This window comes from Phalangium opilio, unplaced genomic scaffold (genome assembly GCF_054372755.1).
Source record: "Phalangium opilio isolate 3A_F unplaced genomic scaffold, DU_Popi_V2 ptg000483l_1, whole genome shotgun sequence".
Lineage (NCBI taxonomy): Eukaryota > Metazoa > Arthropoda > Arachnida > Opiliones > Phalangiidae > Phalangium > Phalangium opilio.
In genome coordinates, this window is record NW_028324236.1 from 412,339 (window position 1) to 440,276 (window position 27,938).

At 37.5% G+C, this 27,938-nt stretch overlaps 3 protein-coding genes across 3 annotated transcripts; 1 reads left to right on the plus strand and 2 right to left on the minus strand.

Annotated features, from left to right (window-relative positions):
- Nucleotides 1-15,908: 15,908 nt before the first annotated feature.
- On the minus strand, nucleotides 15,909-19,268 carry LOC149593894 (uncharacterized). The gene is made up of 4 exons (XM_089861657.1): nucleotides 17,421-19,268; nucleotides 16,319-17,320; nucleotides 16,039-16,250; nucleotides 15,909-15,990 (listed from the first exon to the last, which is right to left on the minus strand). Exons 1-4 carry the CDS (start codon nucleotides 19,266-19,268, stop codon nucleotides 15,909-15,911), a joined length of 3,144 nt encoding a protein of 1,047 aa, XP_089717783.1.
- Nucleotides 19,269-22,698: 3,430 nt separating this feature from the next.
- Nucleotides 22,699-24,015, plus strand: LOC149593895 (uncharacterized protein F54H12.2-like). Its single transcript, XM_089861658.1, has 2 exons — nucleotides 22,699-23,218; nucleotides 23,510-24,015. Exons 1-2 carry the CDS (start codon nucleotides 22,699-22,701, stop codon nucleotides 24,013-24,015), a joined length of 1,026 nt encoding a protein of 341 aa, XP_089717784.1.
- Nucleotides 24,016-24,107: 92 nt separating this feature from the next.
- On the minus strand, nucleotides 24,108-27,016 carry LOC149593896 (uncharacterized). The gene is made up of 3 exons (XM_089861659.1): nucleotides 26,481-27,016; nucleotides 26,251-26,393; nucleotides 24,108-24,230 (listed from the first exon to the last, which is right to left on the minus strand). The coding sequence occupies exons 1-3, from the start codon at nucleotides 26,644-26,646 to the stop codon at nucleotides 24,108-24,110; spliced, it is 432 nt and encodes a 143-aa protein (XP_089717785.1). The 5' UTR covers nucleotides 26,647-27,016.
- Between the last annotated feature and the right edge of the window lie 922 nt (nucleotides 27,017-27,938).

Genomic DNA, 27,938 nt, shown 5'->3' on the forward strand with positions numbered 1-27,938 from the left:
GTTTCGAAAGGCAAGCAGCCAACGAAATGTTACATTTCATGGGCCTAAAATATTTAATTATCTAAATACAACAATTAAAGTTGAACATAATCTAAATCGATATAAAGTGGAGATACAAAAATGGTTAAAAACAAAATATTCTATAATAGCTAATTGGTTTGGTTGGTAAATTTCGTTAAAAGAAAAAAAAAAAAAAAAAAAAAAATATCCGTCCGAAAAGTAACATGTTATAAGCATGTACGCCTTCTGCGCTCAAGCATTTTGCTTAAGCAGAACGTGGCGTTTTGTACATTCTATATAAAAATTCCATATTGTAAATCCGATTGATAAAAGTACAATAAAAAAAAAAAAAAAAAATATCGACGATCGATTCAAAAATAATTTAGTCGACATAAGGTCTTTAGCTAAATTTAACGATAATTTTAATTATTTATAAAAATGTGTTGACGGTTTTTCTAGAAAAGGTTACATCGTCCCTTCAATACGTAAAACTGCTGACGAGGTTTTGGATGGGCTGAAACTAATTATCCAGCATGAAGAAAAGTTTTCCCAGGGATATTAATTCCGATTCCGGTAAGGAATTCGTTCATTTTAAAGCTAAGAAATTTCTTTAAAATATAAATATTAATTTTGATTTAATAACTTCCGAACCGCACCAAGCGCCGTTTGTCGAAAGGTTTAATCGAACGATCAAAAGTAGAATGTATAAATATTTCACGAATTTTAACACTTTTCTTTACATAGACAAAATAGAGAATATTATAAACGCCTATAATTCGGTCTACCATTCCAGCATTAAAATGGTGCGAAATCAATTTTTAAAAATATTTATAAAATTAACGCTTAACTTAAGAAAGAAAAAAATAATACCCGCGAAATTCTAAATTTGAGATTTCGTTCGAGTTAATAAACTCGAACCCTAAAGGATTCGAAGCCAACTTCTCCACGGAAATATTTTAAATTGTTAGCCTTTTATATTATTTACAAGATCTAGAAGGAAATGATATAAAAGGCTTCTTTTACGGTCCCCACCTCATTAAGTGTTCCGTACTCACACGTTCAAGATAGAATACATCATTAGAAAGAGAAACCGGCGAGGGAACTTAGAATATTTCGACAAATTTTTGGGTCTACCTAAAAGTCAAAATTATTACTACCGAAACGTTTCTTATTTCTACCGAAACGTTTCTTATTACTACCGAAACGTTTCTTATTACTACCGAAACGTTTCTTATTACTACCGAAACGTTTCTTATTACTACCGAAACGTTTCTTATTACTACCGAAACGTTTCTTATTACTACCGAAACGTTTCTTATTACTACCGAAACGTTTCTTATTACTACCGAAACGTTTCTTATTACTACCGAAACGTTTCTTATTACTACCGAAACGTTTCTTATTACTACCGAAACGTTTCTTATTACTACCGAAACGTTTCTTATTACTACCGAAACGTTTCTTATTACTACCGAAACGTTTCTTATTACTACCGAAACGTTTCTTATTACTACCGAAACGTTTCTTATTACTACCGAAACGTTTCTTATTACTACCGAAACGTTTCTTATTACTACCGAAACGTTTCTTATTACTACCGAAACGTTTCTTATTACTACCGAAACGTTTCTTATTACTACCGAAACGTTTCTTATTACTACCGAAACGTTTCTTATTACTACCGAAACGTTTCTTATTACTACCGAAACGTTTCTTATTACTACCGAAACGTTTCTTATTACTACCGAAACGTTTCTTATTACTACCGAAACGTTTCTTATTACTACCGAAACGTTTCTTATTACTACCGAAACGTTTCTTATTACTACCGAAACGTTTCTTATTACTACCGAAACGTTTCTTATTACTACCGAAACGTTTCTTATTACTACCGAAACGTTTCTTATTACTACCGAAACGTGTCTTATTACTACCGAAACGTTTCTTATTACTACCGAAACGTTTCTTATTACTACCGAAACGTTTCTTATTACTACCGAAACGTTTCTTATTACTACCGAAACGTTTCTTATTACTACCGAAACGTTTCTTATTACTACCGAAACGTTTCTTATTACTACCGAAACGTTTCTTATTACTACCGAAACGTTTCTTATTACTACCGAAGCGTTTCTTATTACTACCGAAACGTTTCTTATTACTACCGAAGCGTTTCTTATTACTACCGAAACGTTTCTTATTACTACCGAAACGATTCTTATTACTACCGAAACGTTTCTTATTACTACCGAAACGTTTCTTATTACTACCGAAACGTTTCTTATTACTACCGAAACGTTTCTTATTACTACCGAAACGTTTCTTATTACTACCGAAACGTTTTTTATTACTACCGAAACGTTTCTTATTACTACCGAAACGTTTCTTATTACTACGGAAACGTTTCTTATTGCTACGGAAACGTTTCTTATTACTACGGAAGCGTTTCTTATTACTACCGAAACGTTTCTTATTACTACCGGAACGTTTCTTATTACTACCGAAACGTTTCTTATTACTACCGAAACGTTTCTTCTTACTACCGAAACGTTTCTTATTACTACCGAAACGTTTCTTCTTACTACCGAAACGTTTCTTTTTACTACCGAAACGTTTCTTATTACTACCGAAACGTTTCTTATTACTACCGAAACGTTTCTTATTACTACCGAAACGTTTCTACTTACTACCGAAACGTTTCTTATTACTACCGAAACGTTTCTTATTACTACCGAAACGTTTCTTATTACTACCGAAACGTTTCTACTTACTACCGAAACGTTTCTTATTACTACCGAAACGTTTCTTATTACTACCGAAACGTTTCTTATTACTACCGAAACGTTTCTTATTACTACCGAAACGTTTCTTATTACTACCGAAACGTTTCTTATTACTACCGAAACGTTTCTTATTACTACCGAAACGTTTCTTATTACTACCGAAACGTTTCTTATTACTACCGAAACGTTTCTTATTACTACCGAAACGTTTCTTATTACTACCGAAACGTTTCTTATTACTACCGAAACGTTTCTTATTACTACCGAAACGTTTCTTATTACTACCGAAACGTTTCTTATTTCTACCGAAACGTTTCTTATTACTACCGAAACGTTTCTTATTACTACCGAAACGTTTCTTATTACTACCGAAACGTTTCTTATTACTACCGAAACGTTTCTTATTACTACCGAAACGTTTCTTATTACTACCGAAAGGTTTCTTATTACTACCGAAACGTTTCTTATTACTACCGAAACGTTTCTCATTTATACCGAAAGGTTTCTCATTACTACCGAAAGGTTTCTTATTACTACCGAAACGTTTCTTATTACTACCGAAACGTTTCTCATTACTACCGAAAGGTTTCTCATTACTACCGAAACGTTTCTCATTACTACCGAAGCGTTTCTTATTACTACCGAAACGTTTCTTTTTACTACCGAAGCGTTTCTTATTACTACCGAAACGTTTCTTATTACTACCGAAACGTTTCTTATTACTACCGAAACGTTTCTTATTACTACCGAAACGTTTCTTATTACTACCGAAACGTTTTTTATTACTACCGAAACGTTTCTTATTACTACCGAAACGTTTCTTATTATAGCCGAAACGTTTTTTATTACTACCGAAACGTTTCTTATTACTACCGAAACGTTTCTTATTACTACCGAAACGTTTCTTATTACTACCGAAACGTTTCTTATTACTACCGAAACGTTTCTTATTACTACCGAAACGTTTCTTATTACTACCGAAACGTTTCTTATTACTACCGAAACGTTTCTTATTACTACCGAAACGTTTCTTATTACTACCGAAACGTTTCTTATTACTACCGAAACGTTTTTTATTACTACCGAAACGTTTCTTATTACTACCGAAACGTTTCTTATTACTACCGAAACGTTTCTTATTACTACCGAAACGTTTCTTATTACTACCGAAACGTTTCTTATTACAACCGAAACGTTTCTTATTACTACCGAAACGTTTCTTATTACTACCGAAACGTTTCTTATTACTAACGAAACGTTTCTTATTACAACCGAAACGTTTCTTATTACTACCGAAACGTTTCTTATTACTACCGAAACGTTTCTTATTACTAACGAAACGTTTCTTATTACTACCGAAACGTTTCTTATTACTACCGAAACGTTTCTTATTACTACCGAAACGTTTCTTATTACTACCGAAACGTTTCTTATTACTACCGAAACGTTTCTTATTACTACCGAAACGTTTCTTATTACTACCGAAACGTTTCTTATTACTACCGAAACGTTTCTTATTACTACCGAAACGTTTCTTATTACTACCGAAACGTTTCTTATTACTACCGAAACGTTTCTTATTACTACCGAAACGTTTCTTATTACTACCGAAACGTTTCTTATTACTACCGAAACGTTTCTTATTACTACCGAAACGTTTCTTATTACTACCGAAACGTTTCTTATTACTACCGAAACGTTTCTTATTACTACCGAAACGTTTCTTATTACTACCGAAACGTTTCTTATTACTACCGAAACGTTTCTTATTACTACCGAAACGTTTCTTATTACTACCGAAACGTTTCTTATTACTACCGAAACGTTTCTTATTACTACCGAAACGTTTCTTATTACTACCGAAACGTTTCTTATTACTACCGAAACGTTTCTTATTACTACCGAAACGTTTCTTATTACTACCGAAACGTTTCTTATTACTACCGAAACGTTTCTTATTACTACCGAAACGTTTCTTATTACTACCGAAACGTTTCTTATTACTACCGAAACGTTTCTTATTACTACCGAAACGTTTCTTATTACTACCGAAACGTTTCTTATTACTACCGAAACGTTTCTTATTACTACCGAAACGTTTCTTATTACTACCGAAACGTTTCTTATTACTACCGAAACGTTTCTTATTTCTACCGAAACGTTTCTTATTACTACCGAAACGTTTCTTATTTCTACCGAAACGTTTCTTATTACTACCGAAACGTTTCTTATTTCTACCGAAACGTTTCTTATTACTACCGAAACGTTTCTTATTACTAGCGAAACGTTTCTTATTACTACCGAAACGTTTCTTATTACTACCGAAACGTTTCTTATTACTAGCGAAACGTTTCTTATTACTACCGAAACGTTTCTTATTACTACCGAAACGTTTCTTATTACTACCGAAACGTTTCTTATTACTACCGAAACGTTTCTTATTACTACCGAAAGGTTTCTTATTACTACCGAAACGTTTCTTATTACTACCGAAACGTTTCTCATTACTACCGAAACGTTTCTCATTACTACCGAAACGTTTCTCATTACTACCGAAAGGTTTCTCATTACTACCGAAACGTTTCTCATTACTACCGAAACGTTTCTCATTACTACCGAAACGTTTCTTATTACTACCGAAACGTTTCTCATTACTACCGAAAGGTTTCTCATTACTACCGAAACGTTTCTCATTACTACCGAAAGGTTTCTTATTACTACCGAAACGTTTCTTATTACTACCGAAGCGTTTCTTATTACTACCGAAACGTTTCTTATTACTACCGAAACGTTTCTTATTACTACCGAAGCGTTTCTTATTACTACCGAAACGTTTCTTATTACTACCGAAGCGTTTCTTATTACTACCGAAACGTTTCTTATTACTACCGAAGCGTTTCTTATTACTACCGAAACGTTTCTTATTACTACCGAAGCGTTTCTTATTACTACCGAAACGTTTCTTATTACTACCGAAGCGTTTCTTATTACTACCGAAACGTTTCTTATTACTACCGAAGCGTTTCTTATTACTACCTAAGCGTTTCTTATTACTACCGAAGCGTTTCTTATTACTACCGAAGCGTTTCTTATTACTACCGAAACGTTTCTTATTACTACCGAAACGTTTCTTATTACTACCGAAACGTTTCTTATTACTACCGAAACGTTTCTTATTACTACCGAAACGTTTCTTATTACTACCGAAACGTTTCTTATTACTACCGAAACGTTTCTTATTACTACCGAAACGTTTCTTATTACTACCGAAACGTTTCTTATTACTACCGAAGCGTTTCTTATTACTACGGAAACGTTTCTTATTACTACGGAAGCGTTTCTTATTACTACCGAAACGTTTCTTATTACTACCGAAACGTTTCTTATTACTACCGAAACGTTTCTTATTACTACCGAAACGTTTCTTCTTACTACCGAAACGTTTCTTATTACTACCGAAACGTTTCTTCTTACTACCGAAACGTTTCTTTTTACTACCGAAACGTTTCTTATTACTACCGAAACGTTTCTTATTACTACCGAAACGTTTCTTATTACTACCGAAACGTTTCTACTTACTACCGAAACGTTTCTTATTACTACCGAAACGTTTCTTATTACTACCGAAACGTTTCTTATTACTACCGAAACGTTTCTTATTACTACCGAAACGTTTCTTATTACTACGGAAGCGTTTCTTATTACTACCGAAACGTTTCTTATTACTACCGAAACGTTTCTTATTACTACCGAAACGTTTCTTATTACTACCGAAACGTTTCTTATTACTACCGAAACGTTTCTTATTACTACCGAAACGTTTGTTATTACTACCGAAACGTTTCTTATTACTACCGAAACGTTTCTTATTACTACCGAAACGTTTCTTATTACTACCGAAACGTTTCTTATTACTACCGAAACGTTTCTTATTACTACCGAAACGTTTCTTATTACTACCGAAACGTTTCTTATTTCTACCGAAACGTTTCTTATTACTACCGAAACGTTTCTTATTACTACCGAAACGTTTCTTATTTCTACCGAAACGTTTCTTATTACTACCGAAACGTTTCTTATTACTACCGAAACGTTTCTTATTACTACCGAAAGGTTTCTTATTACTACCGAAACGTTTCTTATTACTACCGAAACGTTTCTCATTACTACCGAAAGGTTTCTCATTACTACCGAAAGGTTTCTTATTACTACCGAAACGTTTCTTATTACTACCGAAACGTTTCTCATTACTACCGAAAGGTTTCTCATTACTACCGAAACGTTTCTCATTACTACCGAAGCGTTTCTTATTACTACCGAAACGTTTCTTTTTACTACCGAAGCGTTTCTTATTACTACCGAAGCGTTTCTTATTACTACCGAAACGTTTCTTATTACTACCGAAACGTTTCTTATTACTACCGAAACGTTTCTTATTACTACCGAAACGTTTCTTATTACTACCGAAACGTTTCTTATTTCTACCGAAACGTTTCTTATTACTACCGAAACGTTTCTTATTACTACCGAAACGTTTCTTATTTCTACCGAAACGTTTCTGATTACTACCGAAACGTTTCTTATTACTACCGAAACGTTTCTTATTACTACCGAAACGTTTCTTATTACTACCGAAACGTTTCTTATTACTACCGAAACGTTTCTCATTACTACCGAAAGGTTTCTCATTACTACCGAAAGGTTTCTTATTACTACCGAAACGTTTCTTATTACTACCGAAACGTTTCTCATTACTACCGAAAGGTTTCTCATTACTACCGAAACGTTTCTCATTACTACCGAAGCGTTTCTTATTACTACCGAAACGTTTCTTTTTACTACCGAAGCGTTTCTTATTACTACCGAAGCGTTTCTTATTACTACCGAAGCGTTTCTTATTACTACCGAAGCGTTTCTTATTACTACCGAAACGTTTCTTATTACTACCGAAACGTTTCTTATTACTACCGAAACGTTTCTTATTACTACCGAAACGTTTCTTATTACTACCGAAACGTTTTTTATTACTACCGAAACGTTTCTTATTACTACCGAAACGTTTCTTATTATAGCCGAAACGTTTCTTATTACTACGGAAGCGTTTTTTATTACTACCGAAACGTTTCTTATTACTACCGAAACGTTTCTTATTACTACCGAAACGTTTCTTATTACTACCGAAACGTTTCTTATTACTACCGAAACGTTTCTTATTACTACCGAAACGTTTCTTATTACTACCGAAACGTTTCTTATTACTACCGAAACGTTTCTTATTACTACCGAAACGTTTCTTATTACTACCGAAACGTTTCTTATTACTACCGAAACGTTTCTTATTACTACCGAAACGTTTCTTATTACTACCGAAACGTTTCTTATTACTACCGAAACGTTTCTTATTACTACCGAAACGTTTCTTATTACTACCGAAACGTTTCTTATTACTACCGAAACGTTTCTTATTACTACCGAAACGTTTCTTATTACTACCGAAACGTTTCTTATTACTACCGAAACGTTTCTTATTACTACCGAAACGTTTCTTATTACTACCGAAACGTTTCTTATTACTACCGACGCGTTTCTTATTACTACCGAAGCGTTTCTTATTACTACCGAAGCGTTTCTTATTACTACCGAAACGTTTCTTATTACTACCGAAGCGTTTCTTATTACTACCGAAACGTTTCTTATTACTACCGAAGCGTTTCTTATTACTACCGAAACGTTTCTTATTACTACCGAAGCGTTTCTTATTACTACCGAAACGTTTCTTATTACTACCGAAGCGTTTCTTATTACTACCGAAACGTTTCTTATTACTACCGAAGCGTTTCTTATTACTACCGAAACGTTTCTTATTACTACGGAAGCGTTTCTTATTACTACCGAAACGTTTCTTATTACTACCGAAACGTTTTTTATTACTACCGAAGCGTTTTTATTACTACCGAAGCGTTTTTTATTACTACTGAAGCGTTTCTTATTACTACCGAAGCGTTTTCTATTACTACCGAAGCGTTTTTTATTACTACCGAAGCGTTTCTTATTACTACGGAAGCGTTTCTTAGTACTACGGAAACGTTTCTTATTACTACGGAAGCGTTTCTTATTACTACCGAAACGTTTCTTATTACTACCGAAACGTTTCTTATTACTACCGAAACGTTTCTTATTACTACCGAAACGTTTCTTATTACTACCGAAACGTTTCTTATTACTACCGAAACGTTTCTTATTACTACCGAAACGTTTCTTCTTACTACCGAAACGTTTCTTCTTACTACCGAAACGTTTCTTATTACTACCGAAACGTTTCTTCTTACTACCGAAACGTTTCTTATTACTACCGAAACGTTTCTTCTTACTACCGAAACGTTTCTTCTTACTACCGAAACGTTTCTTCTTACTACCGAAACGTTTCTTATTACTACCGAAACGTTTCTTCTTACTACCGAAACGTTTCTTATTACTACCGAAACGTTTCTTATTACTACCGAAACGTTTCTTATTACTACCGAAACGTTTCTTATTACTACCGAAACGTTTCTTATTACTACGGAAGCGTTTCTTATTACTACCGAAACGTTTCTTATTACTACGGAAGCGTTTCTTATTACTACCGAAAAGTTTCTTATTACTACCGAAACGTTTCTTATTACTACCGAAAAGTTTCTTATTACTACCGAAACGTTTCTTATTACTACCGAAACGTTTCTTATTACTACCGAAACGTTTCTTATTACTACCGAAACGTTTCTTATTACTACCGAAACGTTTCTTCTTACTACCGAAACGTTTCTTATTACTACCGAAACGTTTCTTCTTACTACCGAAACGTTTCTTTTTACTACCGAAACGTTTCTTATTACTACCGAAACGTTTCTTCTTACTACCGAAACGTTTCTTCTTACTACCGAAACGTTTCTTATTACTACCGAAACGTTTCTTCTTACTACCGAAACGTTTCTTATTACTACCGAAACGTTTCTTATTACTACCGAAACGTTTCTTATTACTACCGAAACGTTTCTTATTACTACCGAAACGTTTCTTATTACTACCGAAACGTTTCTTATTACTACGGAAGCGTTTCTTATTACTACCGAAACGTTTCTTATTACTACCGAAACGTTTCTTATTACTACCGAAACGTTTCTTATTACTACCGAAACGTTTCTTATTACTACCGAAACGTTTCTTATTACAACCGAAACGTTTCTTATTACTACCGAAACGTTTCTTATTACTACCGAAACGTTTCTTATTACTACCGAAACGTTTCTTATTACTACCGAAACGTTTCTTATTACTACCGAAAAGTTTCTTATTACTACCGAAACGTTTCTTATAACTACCGAAACGTTTCTTATTACTACCGAAACGTTTCTTATTACTACCGAAACGTTTCTTATTACTACCGAAACGTTTCTTATTACTACGGAAGCGTTTCTTATTACTACCGAAACGTTTCTTATTACTACCGAAACGTTTCTTATTACTACCGAAACGTTTCTTATTACTACCGAAACGTTTCTTATTACTACCGAAACGTTTCTTATTACTACCGAAACGTTTCTTATTACTACCGAAACGTTTCTTATTACTACCGAAACGTTTCTTCTTACTACCGAAACGTTTCTTATTACTACCGAAACGTTTCTTCTTACTACCGAAACGTTTCTTTTTACTACCGAAACGTTTCTTATTACTACCGAAACGTTTCTTCTTACTACCGAAACGTTTCTTATTACTACCGAAACGTTTCTTCTTACTACCGAAACGTTTCTTATTACTACCGAAACGTTTCTTATTACTACCGAAACGTTTCTTATTACTACCGAAACGTTTCTTATTACTACCGAAACGTTTCTTATTACTACGGAAGCGTTTTTTATTACTACCGAAACGTTTCTTATTACTACCGAAACGTTTCTTATTACTACCGAAACGTTTCTTATTACTACCGAAACGTTTCTTATTACTACCGAAACGTTTCTTATTACAACCGAAACGTTTCTTATTACTACCGAAACGTTTCTTATTACTACCGAAACGTTTCTTATTACTACCGAAACGTTTCTTATTACTACCGAAACGTTTCTTATTACTACCGAAAAGTTTCTTATTACTACCGAAACGTTTCTTATTACTACCGAAACGTTTCTTATTACTACCGAAACGTTTCTTATTACTACGGAAGCGTTTCTTATTACTACCGAAACGTTTCTTATTACTACGGAAGCGTTTCTTATTACTACCGAAACGTTTCTTATTACTACGGAAGCGTTTCTTATTACTACGGAAGCGTTTCTTATTACTACGGAAGCGTTTCTTATTACTACCGAAGCGTTTCTTATTACTACCGAAGCGTTTCTTATTACTACCGAGGCGTTTCTTATTACTACGGAAGCGTTTCTTATTACTACCGAAACGTTTCTTATTACTACGGAAGCGTTTCTTATTACTACCGAAACGTTTCTTATTACTACGGAAGCGTTTCTTATTACTACGGAAGCGTTTCTTATTACTACGGAAGCGTTTCTTATTACTACCGAAGCGTTTCTTATTACTACCGAAGCGTTTCTTATTACTACCGAGGCGTTTCTTATTACTACCGAAACGTTCCTTATTACTACCGAAACGTTTCTTTTTACTACCGAAACGTTTCTTATTACTACCGAAGCGTTTCTTATTACTACCGAAACGTTTCTTATTACTACCGAAACGTTTCTTATTACTACCGAAGCGTTTCTTATTACTACCGAAACGTTTCTTATTACTACCGAAACGTTTCTTATTACTACCGAAACGTTTCTTATTACTACCGAAACGTTTCTTATTAGTAAGTGCGTACAATGTTTTTTATAATCTAAAACTGAAAGCTGTTGGTAAAGTGTTAAGCCTTGGTCATAAGGAAAATGAAACGGTTGAAAATTAACTACCAACATCTGAAAGGGTGAGAATTTATCTTGCTGGTTTTCTTCCCTGCTGTTGGAGGTAAAATTAATGCGGTAGTTGATCTATTTATAAGCATAATTAGCCTTTAGCCATAGAGCTTTAGCTTTAAATTTTCTGACGTCACTCAAACTAAGCCCCTCCCATCCCTGAATATGTAGTTTAGCTAGTCAATGCAGATATATATTCATGTTAAATAAATAAATTCATGATAAATGTAATGATTTTTGCTTTAAATGTATGAGACCCACCGTTTGCCACGGTCTAGAAAAAACATCCGTATCACGCTTGCAAACATTCTGGAGTGACGATTGTTATACTAGTCACTCGATTCCAGCAGGCAACAAAAACACCCTGTGTGAACAACATTACAATTGTAAAAACTGTTTTAAAATATTTGATTTCGAAAAACGTGCCACTAAGCACACATGTGAGGAAATGTATTGTCTAGTTACATTCAAGTTCCTAATGTTGTACATTAGGACTGTTCACGAGCTCGAGCCAGCTCGGGCTCGAGACGAGTGAGCAGAGTTCGAGCCGAGCCGAGCCGACACTTTGGCGGCTCGATTAATTGACGAGCGAGCTTTTCAAGGTCGAGCCGATAGGCATCTAGCCACAGCGACTCGCGAGCTCAGTCACTGAAATTGTGCTTTCCTTTAGTTGTCCTTTTTTCTACTAAGAGCGTTCCGTTGTATTTTTATATGAAATAATGCCTGGGAAAATTTGGTTTCTCTCGCCTCTAACCTCAGAAGTTCTGTTCTGAAGTCAAGCGTTGGTAGTAGCAATTTTTGTTAAACATACATATGTTAACCGAGCCAAGACCCAGCTCGGCTCGAGTCGAGCCGAGCCGACGTTTTTCCGACCTCGGCTCATGAACAGTCCTATTGCACGTTCTAAAAAAACGTCGTCGAAATGTACCTGAACATATGTATGTTTTCTTTGACGTTGAATGTATACAGACGAAAATATGTCAGGAAAAGTTGGGGGCGTGCGAACATCAGCCTATTTCATGTTTTAGCATCTCCGTCTGCGAGGATTGTATAGTAAAAACATGCCTAGATTTTAGTTGTATCAAATGCAACAAATTTGACCCCGAAAACAACGATACTCCGGCGGCAATCCCATAGCACTATTCATGGATTATTTAGTCAGTTTATTTGACTTTGAGAAAGTTATCGTTTTTGTACCAGCTATGATAATCAACTATTGATTGGAGAAATTATCAATCGGGACGAGAAAAATTTGTACCTAAATCACTGAAATTAACGGTACACTTATTTTAGAAAAAAAAGTATCTAGTCTGTTATTCCTCGACTCTTACAACTTCATCCCCGTAGCTTTATCTAAATTTCCCGCCACTTTCGGTCTCCCTAATGCTGCCAAAGGATACTTTCCCCATTTCGTTTTCAACGTAGTTGATCACGAGTTCGATACTGCGAGGTATGGAGAGACAAAATACGTGTTGGAGAACACTTTACCCCCTAAAGAGGCTTACAGTTGTCACTACTTTACTCGGAAGAACTTAGATGTCTTTCTGAAATGGCACACTTTTGAAAAGGGAAAGGGTTTAACTTCTTAAACGAACTTTACTATTATTGCGCAAACTTAACTTTACTTCTCTTTCTAGGGTGTAGGCCTATATCGAAACTGAGTTTTCGTGATTTTTCCACGGATTTTAAAAATAGAAACTTAGGTTCAATTATATTAAAAACGTCATAATTTGAAAGAAGAGGATTGAAAAAGTAACATAATACTACTTTCGTGGTGAAATCTGATATGAAATTGTAACATAATACCACTTTCGTGGTAAAATATGATATGAAATTGTAAATTCGCATTCCCTTTAACAGTCTGTACAGTATGTTGTTAGATAATTATAAAAATTCATAAATATTAGAATGAGAGCTGTGTGAACCTCATAGTAAAATATTTAAACCATTGATCTGAAAGTTTGGCCGCCATGTTGGAAAATGGCCGCCGGGAATGTTATTTAGTCATACAGTATATTCTTAAAAAATCATGAAAACTGGTAAATAATATGTTGAAGACCGTCTAAACATAATTCTGAGAAAGAAAAATTATTCAAAGCTATATTACAACAAGGTGAATAATCTAACACCAAGGATATAGCTTTCCTGCCTACGAATGAACGTCTCATCTCGAGTGTTCCTAAAACTTGATATCCCAGGGCTAGGCCGAAAATATTTACTGTAGAGTAAATAGTAGTTGATTACCCGAAGTTTTTCTCTCCTAGCATTTTTCTCGGCGCCAACTAACATCAGCCGCGGAAAGCTGGGTCTTTCTAAAAAATTTCTACCCCCCTTAAAAAATTAGCGAAACTTCAATTTTTGGATTGGAGCTTGGATCCGCTCGTGGTGAGCTTCTCGGCCAATACAGAGACGGATATTTTATAAGACGATCGGAGTTCTCGTTATGACGGAGCAAGTTAGGAATAAGGAATTGGGTGTAAATGTATTAATTTAAAAATAGATAAAGGGCTCTCAAAACAATCTCAGAGTATTTCCGTGCCAGAAAAATTTATTTCTGTCGGCTTCTGATTCATCCATTATGTCGAAATAACCAACTTTCTTTAAAAGCCTTAGAACGCCACTCGATACGTCGTCACCATAAATAACGTAAACACCGTGCACATGGATGAAACCTCAATGCTTGAACTTACTCAGATAAAAAAATTAGCCCCGCCTGTTTAATTGTGGAGCGCTGCTTAAAAACCTCGTTCTCGGTCGTGGTCGAGATTTTAGCAATTTTATCTCTCTATTCACACGAGCTCCGTTGGGAACGTCAAAAAGTTTTACGTCACAATTTTCAGAACTAGAGGCTACGGCAAAAAATCTTATTTAGGACCTTGGGGTTAAATTATTCTCCTTGTCATATTACTCAACATGTTCATTAGGGAATGGATTAGATTTAGGACACGTTGTTAACTTTTGTTTCATATTTATCATCATCCTAAAGATTTTTTATTTTAGCTAATCCCTTGACAATGTCCGCACAATGCCGAGAAAACTAATCCTCCTCGTCTACATTTATAGTTCTTTACACAAGATGTTTTGCAGATTGCAGGTGCAAGTGATGAGTGTTGAAAGTTCATCTGATGCAGAAAGGAGAGTGGTGTGAATGGGTTTTCGACTTTCGCAATCACGAAACCTTCCCCACTGTTCAGGATTAAATCTTGTCCTAGCCATTGTTGGACTTGAAGATACCATCGGAAAGAAAGTAATTTTGCGGCATTGGTTTTTGGATGAAGCTTAGCGAGATCAAACACTGTTAATTAAAACTGTGCAGAGTGGTGACTCTGAGACAGCACAGAATTTTGACCAAGTCTGCACAGATTTAATCATGTGCTAATGTGCACATCAGTTTGATTGTGCGAAGCTACATAGAAGCAAGGCCACCTTTAAAGAAAAGTTGTTGGGGTTAGTGTGTCTTGACTTGTGGCGAGCGTTGTCCAACCCTTTGTTTCTCTTTGTGTTTGGTTCGCTTGGGAGAGCTTGGTTGTTCTGACTGTACCGGACTGAAACAGTGCAGTCAGAGGTGTCGTGATTTTCTAATGAATGGTCAGGTTTAACAAATCAGAACTATATTTTATTTGACTTTGAAAATTAAAAACATTCGCTAAAATTTTAAGTTTCAGAGTGTGGCGCAAAAGAGGTCCTTTCTCCTTCAGTGTCTGTCCAACTCTGCCCTTTTTTGTATTATTCATTTTACCCGTGGGCTTACGGCCCATGGCCACAGCATCCATCTCTCCCTTGAGCGTTCTCCCCCTATTGGCCAAAGTGCTACACCTTCGTCGATGTAAGAATTTTTACGTTTCAACGTGTGTCTTTTGTTGGCAGTTTGTGTTTGCTTTTTCTTTTTGCTTCCAAGGTCAGAGTGGGAGAGGGCCGTGAACAACTTGGGGGTTCGAACGCCAAGGAGAAGGCTTAATGGTTTTATGTTTGCTTTTACTTCGAATGGCCATAAATTTTAACAGAAATTGATAAACATAAAGTAGTAATATAACAGAAATTGATAAACATAAAGTAGTAGTGTGCATGCTTATAAAATTGATTAGAAGTATATAAATCGTAGTGTAACACGTTCGCCTTTTTTACACTCCCACCCCAGGTGACACTAAGTCACCGAAGTGCAGAACGTGTTAAACTATTCGGATATTTCTAAATTGCAAAGGTGTTGAATGGCACGCCGTATTTTGTTGCCATTAGTCGTCCTAAGGACGCATGACCTAATTTGATTGTCGCGACCTTTAATTACCTGTACAATTAATCCTAACCTCCACATATGGCGTGGTAAATTGTCCTCTTTGATGACAACCACGTCCCCATTTTTGAAATTGCCTTTGCAAGTTAGATTTGTGGAATAATGAGCGGACCTTAATTCCATAAGGTAATGGTGCCCCCATCGTTTCCACAAATTTTGAATTATTCTTTCCCGATACTGATTTCTCTTAAGAAGTTCGTCTCTCGACTTTGGTATCTTCTCACGCTTGAACATTAGAGGGGTAAGGAAGTGACTCTACGACCAAGCAACAATGCAGATGGGGTCAAAGGGACCGGTTCGTTTGCATCATTGTAAGTGTACGTGATGGGTCTAAAGTTGATTATCCCCTCAGTTTCGATAAGAAGAGTTTCTAATTCAGTATAGGATAAGGAGGCGTGGGCAAGCATCTTTTTTAGTGTGGTTTTAGTTGATCTCACCAGACGCTCCCACCATCCTCCATACCATGCCGCGCGTTCCACTATGAATTTCCACTGGATACCGCGCACCCCAAAAAATTCTTTGAAACTCTCTGCCTTAACGCTTTGCCAAATTGTTTTGAGATCCGTGCTTGCCCTTTTAAAAGTCTTAGCATTGTCTGAGTACACTATGCTGGGTACCCCTCGTCTGGCGATCATTCGTCTAAAAGCCATTAAGAATTCTTCCGTACTTAGCGTAAGGACCAATTCCAAGTGAATAGCTCGGGTCACGGCGCAGGTGGCGAGGCAGATATAGGCTTTTTGGGTTTTTGTGTTGGCTTTCACCAATAGCGGACCAGCAAAATCTATTCCAACGACGGAAAACGGGGGCGCTTCCTCAATTCTGTCCCTTGGTAGGGGCACTGTGGCAATTTTGCCAGGTGAAACCTTAACTCTTTTGCAGGTGACACATTCCTTAACTACCCTACGCGCAATTTTCCTTGCGCTGGGAACCCAGTATCTTTCCCTTAATTGAGTAACTGTGTCATTTATCCCCCCATCATAAACTTGTGCTTGGCTTCTAACTATTAGCATTTTGGCTACCCTTTGCCCTTTGGTAATTAATATAGGGTGTTTTTCAGCGTAAGAAAGAGAAGATTCTTCCAAACGACCTCCCACGCAAATTAGTCCTAAATCGTTTAATACTGGATTTAGTGTGGCAATTTTTGAATTAGATTCAACACATTTTTTGTTATGCAGACACGGCAATTCTGACTCAAATTCTTCCGATTGCACGGATTTAACCCAGAAACGTTCTGTGAACGCTAACTCTTCGGCACTAATAGGTCCAGTAATTTTGTCTGTCCCATTGACCTTTGCCTGTGCATTTTTTTTCGAATCGAAAAAAGAGGGCAGTTATTCTAAGGGCTGTGTTGAGATGGTAATATCTCCTTAGATCTATTATGTATTGAACTCCTACCGGTTCTTTTGAGGTGATAGCTAGGGCTATTTTTCTTTTTTCTTTGGCGACCGAGTCAAGATTTGCCCTTAGGGGTTCGCTAGTTGGCCAGGAGGTTTTATCTTCCTTCAGCCATTGGGGCCCCTCCCAATATAGCTTATTTCTTACTAAGTCCCCCGCTTTCATACCCCTGCTAGGATCGTCAGCTGGGTTTTGCGCTCCGGGGTAGTGATTCCAATTTTCTCCCTTTGTGAGTTTTTGAATTTCTGCGGCTCGGTTGCTAACAAAGGGTTTCCAATTTTTTGTGTTATCCCTAATCCAAGCTAAAGCGATGGTCGAATCCGTCCAAAAATAGACGTTATTGAGATTCTCATGGAATGCGGGTTTGACGTAATTAGCTAGTCTCACACCTAATAAACAACCCATAAGTTCTAGTCTCGGTAATGTTAACCCGTCTTGTGACTGTTTTAAGGGTGCTACGCGTGTTTTGGAGGTTATCAAGGCTATATCTACATGGTTTGATTCGGTGGTGTACCTTATGTAAACCACTGCGGCGAAGGCTCCCAAGCAAGCGTCAACGAAACAGTGTAACTCTTGCTCAATTATTTTTTCCTTAGGCTCATGAAAATAGTTCCTACAGATCTTTAGATTGTGCAGTAGGGGCAGTTCTTGGGACCAACTTTCAAATTGCTGACTAACCTCTGCTGGGAGTATCTCATCCCAGTCTGATTTGTATCCCCATAAAACTTGAAACAACATTTTCGCGCGTATTGTAAACGGTGCTAACAGACCCATTGGGTCAAAAATTTTGGAGATGTAGCTGAGTAAATGTCGTTTTGTTAACTTCACGTCCTGACTAGTCTCAATCAATTCGGTGAAGTCGAAGGAAAATTTGTCTTCTAAGGGTTTCCATCTTATGCCTAAAATTTTTGTTTCTTCCGAGACTTTAGCTTGCTCGAATATTTGCTCCCCCTTCTCGTTTATTTCCCTTTCCCATAGTTGTCGCAATTCCGCTGAGTTGGTCCCCCATTTACGGAATCTCATCCCCGCCTTTTTAGCCAAAAACGCGGTGCCTTTGGATACTTCAAGGGCAGATGAATCATCTTTTTGTCCACCAACTAAGTCGTCGACAAAGAGGCAGTTGTTGAGAGTATCTCTAACCCTCTCATCTGTGTTTTCCGCGTGTTCCACGTGATACTTAATAGTGCAGCGGAGAGCGAACGGACTTGGTCCAAGACCAAATGTAACTCGCGTCATTCTGAGGACAATAAATTCGCCAGGGATAATTTGACCACTTTTTTCTTTTACCCAAAGGAACCTTACTGAATCCTTATCGGGTCTATCCAGTTTTATTTGAAGGAAGGCGGCTTCAATGTCTGCAACTATGGATACCTTATTTTTTCTAAATTTTAATAGCAGAAGCAGGAGATCTGGGTTAAGGTTTGGACCCGTTACTAAACAATCATTTAACGAAGGAGCCCCGTACCCGTGGGAGGATGCATCGAACACGACCCTGAATTTTGTCGTTTGAGCCTTTTGTCTAACTACCGCCTGGTGGGGAAGATAGTAGGTGCCTGGATTTCGAAGGTCAATTTCATCTTCCGGGACATATTCCACTATCCCTTTGCTGATGTGATCATTGATGACCTTCTGGAATTCTAGGAAAAAGCTAGGGTCCTTTTCGAATTTCTTTTGAAGGGAGTGCCACCTTTTTGACGCTACTGCATAGTTATCAGGGAGCGCCTCCTTATTTGTTCGCCATGGAAGTTTTATGACATATCTTTCCCCATTGTGTGTGATATCCTCATAAAAGGTTTCGACAGTTCTCTCGTTGAGATTTTCTTTAATCTCTCTATTGTCAATCCCCATGCTTTCTAAATCGAAGAATGATTTCAGGGTGTCATTAACCTTTTTTTGGGTAAGGGATATTACCATAGCCGATATGGGATCGCGGCTAGTTTTTTCGAGGGAGCTATTTTTTCGTCCCTGTATACACCACTCTAGAATTGTTTCTGTGGCAACTAAAGAACGGGTGAATCTTACGTTGTTATCTGTCACCAATTCCCAATAATGGTCGGACCCAATTAAAATGTCTACCAGTAGTGAACCCACCGAAATATGGAGAGTTAATTAGGTCATTTAAGTGTGCCGCAAGCCTTCTAGCGCGCTAGACTCGCGCGTGTATACTCGCGTGAGTCTAGCGGGGGGAAAACCGGTTTTTTATCCGGGGGGGTTTCTCTGAGTTCGTTTATTGGTCGAGAGTGGGGGTCGCCAATTGATTAGGTCTTTGTTAATTGGTTAAAGGGTTAAGGGCGTGAACTTGTCTCTCTTTAGTCGTGACGTAATTGCCAGAGTTAAATTAGAGTTTGTCTGATAGGAGAGTGCTCTCTTTATCTCGGTTATTCGCCTTGAAGAGAGCAGTGACTTCTAATGGAGAATGAGAAGCATCGAAAATATTCCCCGGAATGTCCGCTTGTTAAAGGGTTTTCAACATGTAACATACCTATAAATTGTTCTAACGACGAGTCTGGGAGAGATGTGTCAGTAACGGAGAAATACGTTTAAAGTACAAACAAATCCAAGACTAAAGAATATTGTAATAATAGATGTTGTATATTGAGGGTTTTACAGGTTGGAATCAAATATTCTTTTATAGCTGGAACATATATTATTCTACTTCCTATAACTGTACCTGTAGGAATTATTTTGGGAATGTTGACGATGAACCCTGTAGTTGCGCTTTTTGGTCTCTATCCTTTACTTTTACCATATTCACTATTTCCTGACATATATATAAACAAACGAAAATGTCAATGGTGTAAAAAACAAATCAAATTTTGAAATAAAATGTTAAAAACAATGTACTGATTACATCATGATTAAATTCTGCGGTAATGAATCCAAAAATTTGGAAATAATTTTAAAAAGTTCCCCTCTATATGGTTAAACGGTTTTTAGGACGTGTCTGTACTTGTCTTTAGTCGTGACGTAATCGCCAGACTTAAATAAGAGTTTGTTTGATAAGAGAGCGATCTCTCTTTATCTCGGTTATTCGACGAACGCCTTGAAGAGAGCAGTGACTTCCGAGGGAGATCTTACAAAATGCGTTATATAGTGACGTATCAACGATTCAAAGGGCGCGAGGATTTCCAATATATGGTCGCGTATCTTTTAGATCAATGCGCTATGTATACAATATGTTTCGAACACCGAGTATCTGAAAGTGGGAAAATCGCTCGTGTTACGAAGAAATGCCCGATGTTTAAAGATGGAGAGCCTCAAGAAAAAGATATCGAGTACCAGAATCAGGTGGAAATTTTGAAACGATTCATATTACCTAGAAGTACCATTATTTTGGAGGAATTAGATGACGGACTTTTATTTACCCGATTGGGTCACGGTATAAATCAACCAAGAGCCAAAGCCTCGGAAACGGATTCACCGGCGCCATTGTGTTTAGAAGAAAAAGCCGAATTTTACGGAAATGACTTTATAAAATACATACAGGAACAAATGAGTAAATTCGGTACTCCCGATAGTTTTTATCATGAACATTTACCCGTTTTATTTCCAAGTATATGTTAATGTAATCTTCTCTATAACGTAAGAAGCCATTAAGGTTGCTCTCGGTGTAGTGGTTAGCGCGTTTGTTCGCCAATCAATAGGTCGCGAGATCGAACCCCGCTCTAACCATCACATCGAGTTCAACCTTTTATTTCTAAATAAAATTGAATAACGTGTAAATCCTCATTCATTTTTAAATAAAGTATCAATTATGTCGGTCAATTCCTTTTTCGTTACTCTGTTAAGTGATAAAACTGATGAATATCCCGATAATTCACAATCGTCTTTCACGGTGAAATTAGGTAAACCAATTATTCTTTCAAACGAATGGGAAATTGGTTTATCGGAAATATTAACACCGAAAATTTCAACCGTAATAGACAATACCTGTAACTCTTTCGAAATACAGGTACCTGAACGATATTTAACGAATGATAGCTGGGACGTTAGAAGAGTAGAGTTTATACCGCAAAAGTACGAAGGTTTGAAAGATAAAAATGGAAACGCCGTATTTTTTTCAATGCAGAATAAACTGGTGCGTGACTTAACCGTTCAGCTTGAAAAACAGAATTTTCCCGTAAAAATACAGGTTATAGATATGTCAGTTCCGACTGGGCTTCCTATCAAGAGAGTTAAATTATCAGTCGATGCCGGTCACCAGGCCAGGCTAGCTCCTGGCCCTCTGGCTCAGGTTTTAGGATTCGAAACGGACGAGTACATTACTGGGGAATACATTTGTCCCATTCCATTGTCTCAACAAGCATAAGAAATATTACGATAAACTACACCAATAATTATATCGAGATAAAATTGAAAAAAACTTTAAAACTTCAAAATCGTATGGTAACGGTAAAGATTCCTGAGGGACCCTATAGTGTCGATGCCTTATTGGAAGCTATGAATAGAGCGATACCCGAAGCTCATCAATCTCGGTTTAATTTCTCGTTAAACGATAACGGTACCGTTCGAATAACGACTGATAAGGAGTGCACCGTGCTTTTTAGAGGCGTTCGTAACAAATTAGGTTCTATGTTAGGATTCGGTGACCAAACTAATCGTCTATTAGGGTCTGCAAACGCCAACTTCAAACCGGATTTAGTCAGTCAATATTTATACGTTTACACTGATCTGATATACCCCCAGTTTATAGGCTCTGGTTTCAAACCTCTTCTACGCGTCATTCCCACTAAAAACGATACGTCGGAGAAAATTATCACATACGATACTATAGACTATTATCCTATAAGATCCAACGAAATTGAAACTATCAAAATTGATATTAGAGACGAAGCCGACGCTCCTATATCCTTTATATCGGATCGCATCATTATCAAAATTCACTTTAGACGACATGTCTCGACCTAATAGGTACGTGTCCTATTATCAGGAACAGTTCCTTGGATCTCCACCAGGTGTATTAGTGCAGAAAGGATTTGGTTTAGGAGGGATTTTTAGAGCTTTGATGAGAATGTTAACTCCTCTAGCGAAACCGATAGCTAAGAGCGTGGGTAAAGAAGCTTTAGGACTTGGTGGAAGGTTTATTCAAGATATGAGCGCTGGAGAAGAACCCAAGAGAGCGTTCAAAAGGAATCTAAAAATAGCGGGCTCAAATTTAATTCATAAAGCGGGTGATAGTCTGGCTAATTCTCAGTACGGGTCTGGTATTCGACGGAAACGTCAGAAGGTACGAAAGAAGAAAAGTAGATCAAAGGTCGATTTTTTATCGTAAAACAAGATGGCCCAATTCGAAGGCATGATGGGGGAATTAGACCTATTCGCGACACCCTCTTTGAACGCTAACATTATAACTAGTAGCGACGAAAGTTATCAACCTTTAAGCTCCGTAACGGATAGTGGACCTTTGGAATTTTTTGTCCCTGGCACTAGCGAACATTATATCGACCTTTCTAAAACTAGGTTAAGGCTGAAGGTCAGGGTGCTTCATTTGGACGGCACCGACGTACCAGCGGCTGAAAAAAAAGTAGCTCCGGTTAATCTTTTACACGCCGCCCTCTTTTCCCAAATAGACGTCTTTTTAGGAAACACGACCGTTCAGTCCCCTAACCAAGGAGCCCCTTATATCGCTTATCTCGAGAATTTATTAAATTACGGTATAGATGCTAAAGAAAGCCAACTAAATCTAGGCTTATATTATAAGGATAATCCGATCGATCCCGATTCCGCCTGGGTGGCAGCCAATAATAATCTTACTACCAATGGGATATTAAGAAGAGCCGAGAGAGCCAAGATATCGAGTACGATAGATTTATACGCCCCGTTACACGTTGATATTTGTCGCTTAAATCGTTTCCTATTGAATAATGTAGACGTTAGATTTAGGCTTATTCGATCTAAACCAGAGTTTTGCGTAATATCGAAAGAAGCCGCTGATAAGAAATATAAAGTGGTTATCGATAATGCCTCATTGTACGTTAAAAGACTAAAAATAAATCCCGAAATAATGTTAGCCCACGCTACGGTATTAGAGCAAACCAGCGCCATCTATCCTTTGAATCAAACAGTCGTGAAAACCTTTTCAATTCCAGCTGGAATGAACGACGTTAATCGAGAAAACGTCTTCTTAGGTAAAATACCTCAAAGAGTAATCATAGGCCTAGTTCGAACCTCGGCCTTTAATGGTAATCATTCTTTAAACCCCTTTAATTTTGAAACCTTTGATCTTAATTACCTATCCGTCAACGTCGGTACTGATACCTATCCTTCGGAAGCCTTTACGCCTGATTACGAAAACAATCTATACACTCGAGAGTACATGTCGTTATTCACCTCTCTAAACACATACAGAAAAAACAAGGGAAATTTTATCACGTACGAAGAGTACAAAAAAGGTTACGCTTTGTATTGCCTAGATTTAAGCCCAGATGAAAATGCGGGGGCTAGTCATCTTTCTTTGCCCCGACAAGGAAATCTACGTATCAATATGAAATTTAAAAACAATTTACCACACAATGTCACGTGCATAATTTATTCCGAATTCGAAAATTCTATCATGATAACTAGGGATCGCTCGGTGTTATTTAATCCCGAGTAAAAAGGCTCTATATAACCTCTGATTTTAGAAGCATTCTCTCATAACCGGTTAGAGATGAATCAAGTACACTACCTATCGGAGAAGCAAAACATTTACGTTGGAAGCGGAATGCTTCCCGTCTTCAATGTCAAACGACTCGATACTAAAACCGAAGCGTCTTTCGACAGTTGTATTTGGAATAGTATATGGACTTTCGAAGCGGATATTGACGCTTTCTTTAACGGAATAACGGGACGATTTCTGACTTGGTTAGTTGACGGTACTCAGAGAGTTAAACTAGAATGCTTCGTATGTCAGAGAGGAAAAATAGTTGATATTCGTCAATATATTAGAGGATCGAATAATAGATATAATATTCTATTCTCAACATCGAAAGGATTTTCATTAAATAAGGACAGTTGGTTAAGGTTAAAGAACTTGAAAAATGTCATTGGTAGCGAATTAAAGCGAAAAGAAGAGGCCAGAGAAATAATGAAGAAGATTATTTTGGACAGTTTGACCAATATTTTATTTAATTTCACTGATTCGTGCGAAAATATCAGCTGTCATAACGAAATCGCCCACGATATCACTTGTTTACCCACGGATACTAATTGGAGTGAGAGAGTGGAGAAAAACCTAATTAGAGCTATTCCGTTGCTTAACTACGAAAGAATTCTAGAATCCTTTGTCGAGGAATACGGAGATTACGAAGACGACGTCTCAATTTTATTTAACCATATTCTCGGAAACTTTGTCGGTCTAAAAACTGAACTAATGTACGGTTAAAAAATATATGTCACTCTTATCTCGCGTGTATTGGGTCATGGATTACTCTAAGGCGTCTGAAAATATTCCGAGAGGATTTGAAATCGTTGGAATGCGTTACCTCGGAGAAGAGCAAAATGAATTTAATATCGAAATTGCTCGATAAACGGTGCTAAGGGACCAGGAGATATTCGCCAGAGAACAACCACTACCGAAGCTAATGTGCTAATGTCCTAAATGATCCAGTGTTTAATGACGTATCTATTTAAAATATATTCTTGGAAATTTTGTCGGTCTAAAAACAATGTATTGTTAATGTTTAAATAACCGAATAAATGATAAATTACTCTTATTGTTGCGTTTCTTATTCCTACGTTATATATCAATTTTTTTCCTTATTTAGAAAATATTCCAGATTATTATACAGGGTGTTTCGGAGAAGTCTGGCACAAATTAACAGGCGTGTTCTTCGGGTCAAAAGAAGTCAAAAATGTTCTATGAACTTTTGGGTGAAAGCCCCCCGTTTCAGAGTTATGTACTCTCCAAAGTTGGCCTTAAAACAATGGAATTTTGCCGATATGTGGAACTGGTATTATGCCTTTGGACAAATTGTTTTCTAATTTACCATAAGCTTATGTACGAAGAAATTAACAGCTAGTGAAGTGGTTTAAAGGGCCGCTAACATTATTCGTTCTCGTATTAATAACGTTTTTACAAAAATATTAATCCCAAACAAATTTATTGCACCTTAAACGCCAGTTACTTGTTTAATTAGACTTTTTGTTTTATGTTCCTTCGGTTACAAAACATCAGCATTTACAAAAATTGTTCAAAATGACCTCCTTCAACGTTTAAGCAAACTTGCGCGCGTCTTTTAAACGACTCGCGAACACGTTCGAAGATTCCTGGCGTGTTGCGGATGTTATCACACCCATCAATTATTCTTTGTCTTAAGTCCTGGACATCTCGAACTTCACTACGGTACACCAAGTCTTTCAAATGGCCCCACAGGAAAAAATCACATGGGTTGAGATCCGGCGATCTTGCTGGCCAATCAATAGCTCCGCCTCGACCTATCCACCTCAAAGGGAATTCGACATCAAGATGCTGTCTTACTCGAAGGCTAAAGTGTGGCGGTGCCCCATCGTGCATGAACCACATTCTTTGTCGGAGGTCCAACGGTACGTCTTCGAGAAGGTCTGGTAAATTGTCCTGCAAAAATCTCAAGTATGCCTCCCCATTTAACCTTGGTTGCATAAAAAAGGGTCCAATTAACCAATCGCCTACAATTCCGCACCACACGTTCAAACTAAACTGCACCTGATGTGCCCTTACGCGTGTCGCGTGTGGGTTTCTTTGGCTCCACTCGTGCTGGTTGTGCAAATTAATTACACCGCCACGCGAAAAATTGGCTTCGTCAGAGACCAGCAAAATACGTGGAAAGTCCAAGTCTATTACTTGTGCCAAAAACCACTGGCAGAAAGCTACTCTTCTTGGATAGTCACCTTCGTTTAAAGCTTGTACTTTTTGTAAATGGTATGGGTGGAACTGGTGTCCACGAAGGATTTTCCAAACGAGTACATGATTTACACCTAATTGGCGGCCAATGATCCTGGTGCTGGTTGTAGGATCTTCCTCAAAAATAGTTAGTACATTGTCTTCAATGTCCTCGGGTACAATCTGCGGGCGAACTTCAGGGCCTGACGGTTGTAGCTTACCGGTTTCTCTCAAACGTCTGTCAACAGCACTAAACGTTTGCCGATTCGGAACTTGTCGTTCAGGAAAGTGCTCCTGGTACAAGCGCCGAGCTTCAACCCCATTGCCTTGAGCCAATCCGTACATCAGATGCATATCTGAATACTCTGCATTCGTGAAGTAGACCATTATTTGTTTTAGAGAAGCTATCAAATTCGCATTTAAAAAGTAAAGCACATTAAATTCGATTTTCCTTTACTCAAGCTTAAGTAGTTGTGATTCTTAAAAAAACATTCCGATTGTTTTATCCAACGCAGCGTAATTTGTTTTTTAATTTCACTACTTAAGCTTGAGTAAAGGTCAATCGAATTTAATGTGCTTTACTTTTTAAATGCGAATTTGGTAGCTTCTCTAAAACAAATAATGGTCTACTTCACGAATGCAGAGTATTCAGATATGCATCTGATGTACGGATTGGCTCAAGGCAATGGGGTTGAAGCTCGGCGCTTGTACCAGGAGCACTTTCCTGAACGACAAGTTCCGAATCGGCAAACGTTTAGTGCTGTTGACAGACGTTTGAGAGAAACCGGTAAGCTACAACCGTCAGGCCCTGAAGATCGCCCGCAGATTGTACCCGAGGACATTGAAGACAATGTACTAACTATTTTTGAGGAAGATCCTACAACCAGCACCAGGATCATTGGCCGCCAATTAGGTGTAAATCATGTACTCGTTTGGAAAATCCTTCGTGGACACCAGTTCCACCCATACCATTTACAAAAAGTACAAGCTTTAAACGAAGGTGACTGTCCAAGAAGAGTAGCTTTCTGCCAGTGGTTTTTGGCACAAGTAATAGACTTGGACTTTCCACGTATTTTGCTGGTCTCTGACGAAGCCAATTTTTCGCGTGGCGGTGTAATTAATTTGCACAACCAGCACGAGTGGAGCCAAAGAAACCCACACGCGACACGCGTAAGGGCACATCAGGTGCAGTTTAGTTTGAACGTGTGGTGCGGAATTGTAGGCGATTGGTTAATTGGACCCTTTTTTATGCAACCAAGGTTAAATGGGGAGGCATACTTGAGATTTTTGCAGGACAATTTACCAGACCTTCTCGAAGACGTACCGTTGGACCTCCGACAAAGAATGTGGTTCATGCACGATGGGGCACCGCCACACTTTAGCCTTCGAGTAAGACAGCATCTTTATGTCGAATTCCCTTTGAGGTGGATAGGTCGAGGCGGAGCTATTGATTGGCCAGCATGATCGCCGGATCTCAACCCATGTGATTTTTTCCTGTGGGGCCATTTGAAAGACTTGGTGTACCGTAGTGAAGTTCGAGATGTCCAGGACTTAAGACAAAGAATAATTGATGGGTGTGATAACATCCGCAACACGCCAGGAATCTTCGAACGTGTTCGCGAGTCGTTTAAAAGACGCGCGCAAGTTTGCTTAAACGTTGAAGGAGGTCATTTTGAACA

Coding starts and splice junctions, on each gene's coding strand:
- LOC149593894 (XM_089861657.1), bottom strand. CDS start 19,268: ATGGGGATTGACAATAGAGAGATTAAAGAAAATCTCAACGAGAGAACT. Junction 17,321..17,420: donor CTATCACCTCAAAAGAACCG/GTAGGAGTTCAA, acceptor AAAAATGCACAG/GCAAAGGTCAATGGGACAGA. Junction 16,251..16,318: donor ACAATGATGCAAACGAACCG/GTCCCTTTGACC, acceptor CTAATGTTCAAG/CGTGAGAAGATACCAAAGTC.
- LOC149593895 (XM_089861658.1), top strand. CDS start 22,699: ATGGCCCAATTCGAAGGCATGATGGGGGAATTAGACCTATTCGCGACA. Junction 23,219..23,509: donor CGAGAGAGCCAAGATATCGA/GTACGATAGATT, acceptor TTTCAATTCCAG/CTGGAATGAACGACGTTAAT.
- LOC149593896 (XM_089861659.1), bottom strand. CDS start 26,646: ATGGTCTACTTCACGAATGCAGAGTATTCAGATATGCATCTGATGTAC. Junction 26,394..26,480: donor CAGACGTTTGAGAGAAACCG/GTAAGCTACAAC, acceptor TTTTTGAGGAAG/ATCCTACAACCAGCACCAGG. Junction 24,231..26,250: donor AAGGTGACTATCCAAGAAGA/GTAGCTTTCTGC, acceptor ATTCCGTTAAAG/AAAGCGTCAATATCCGCTTC.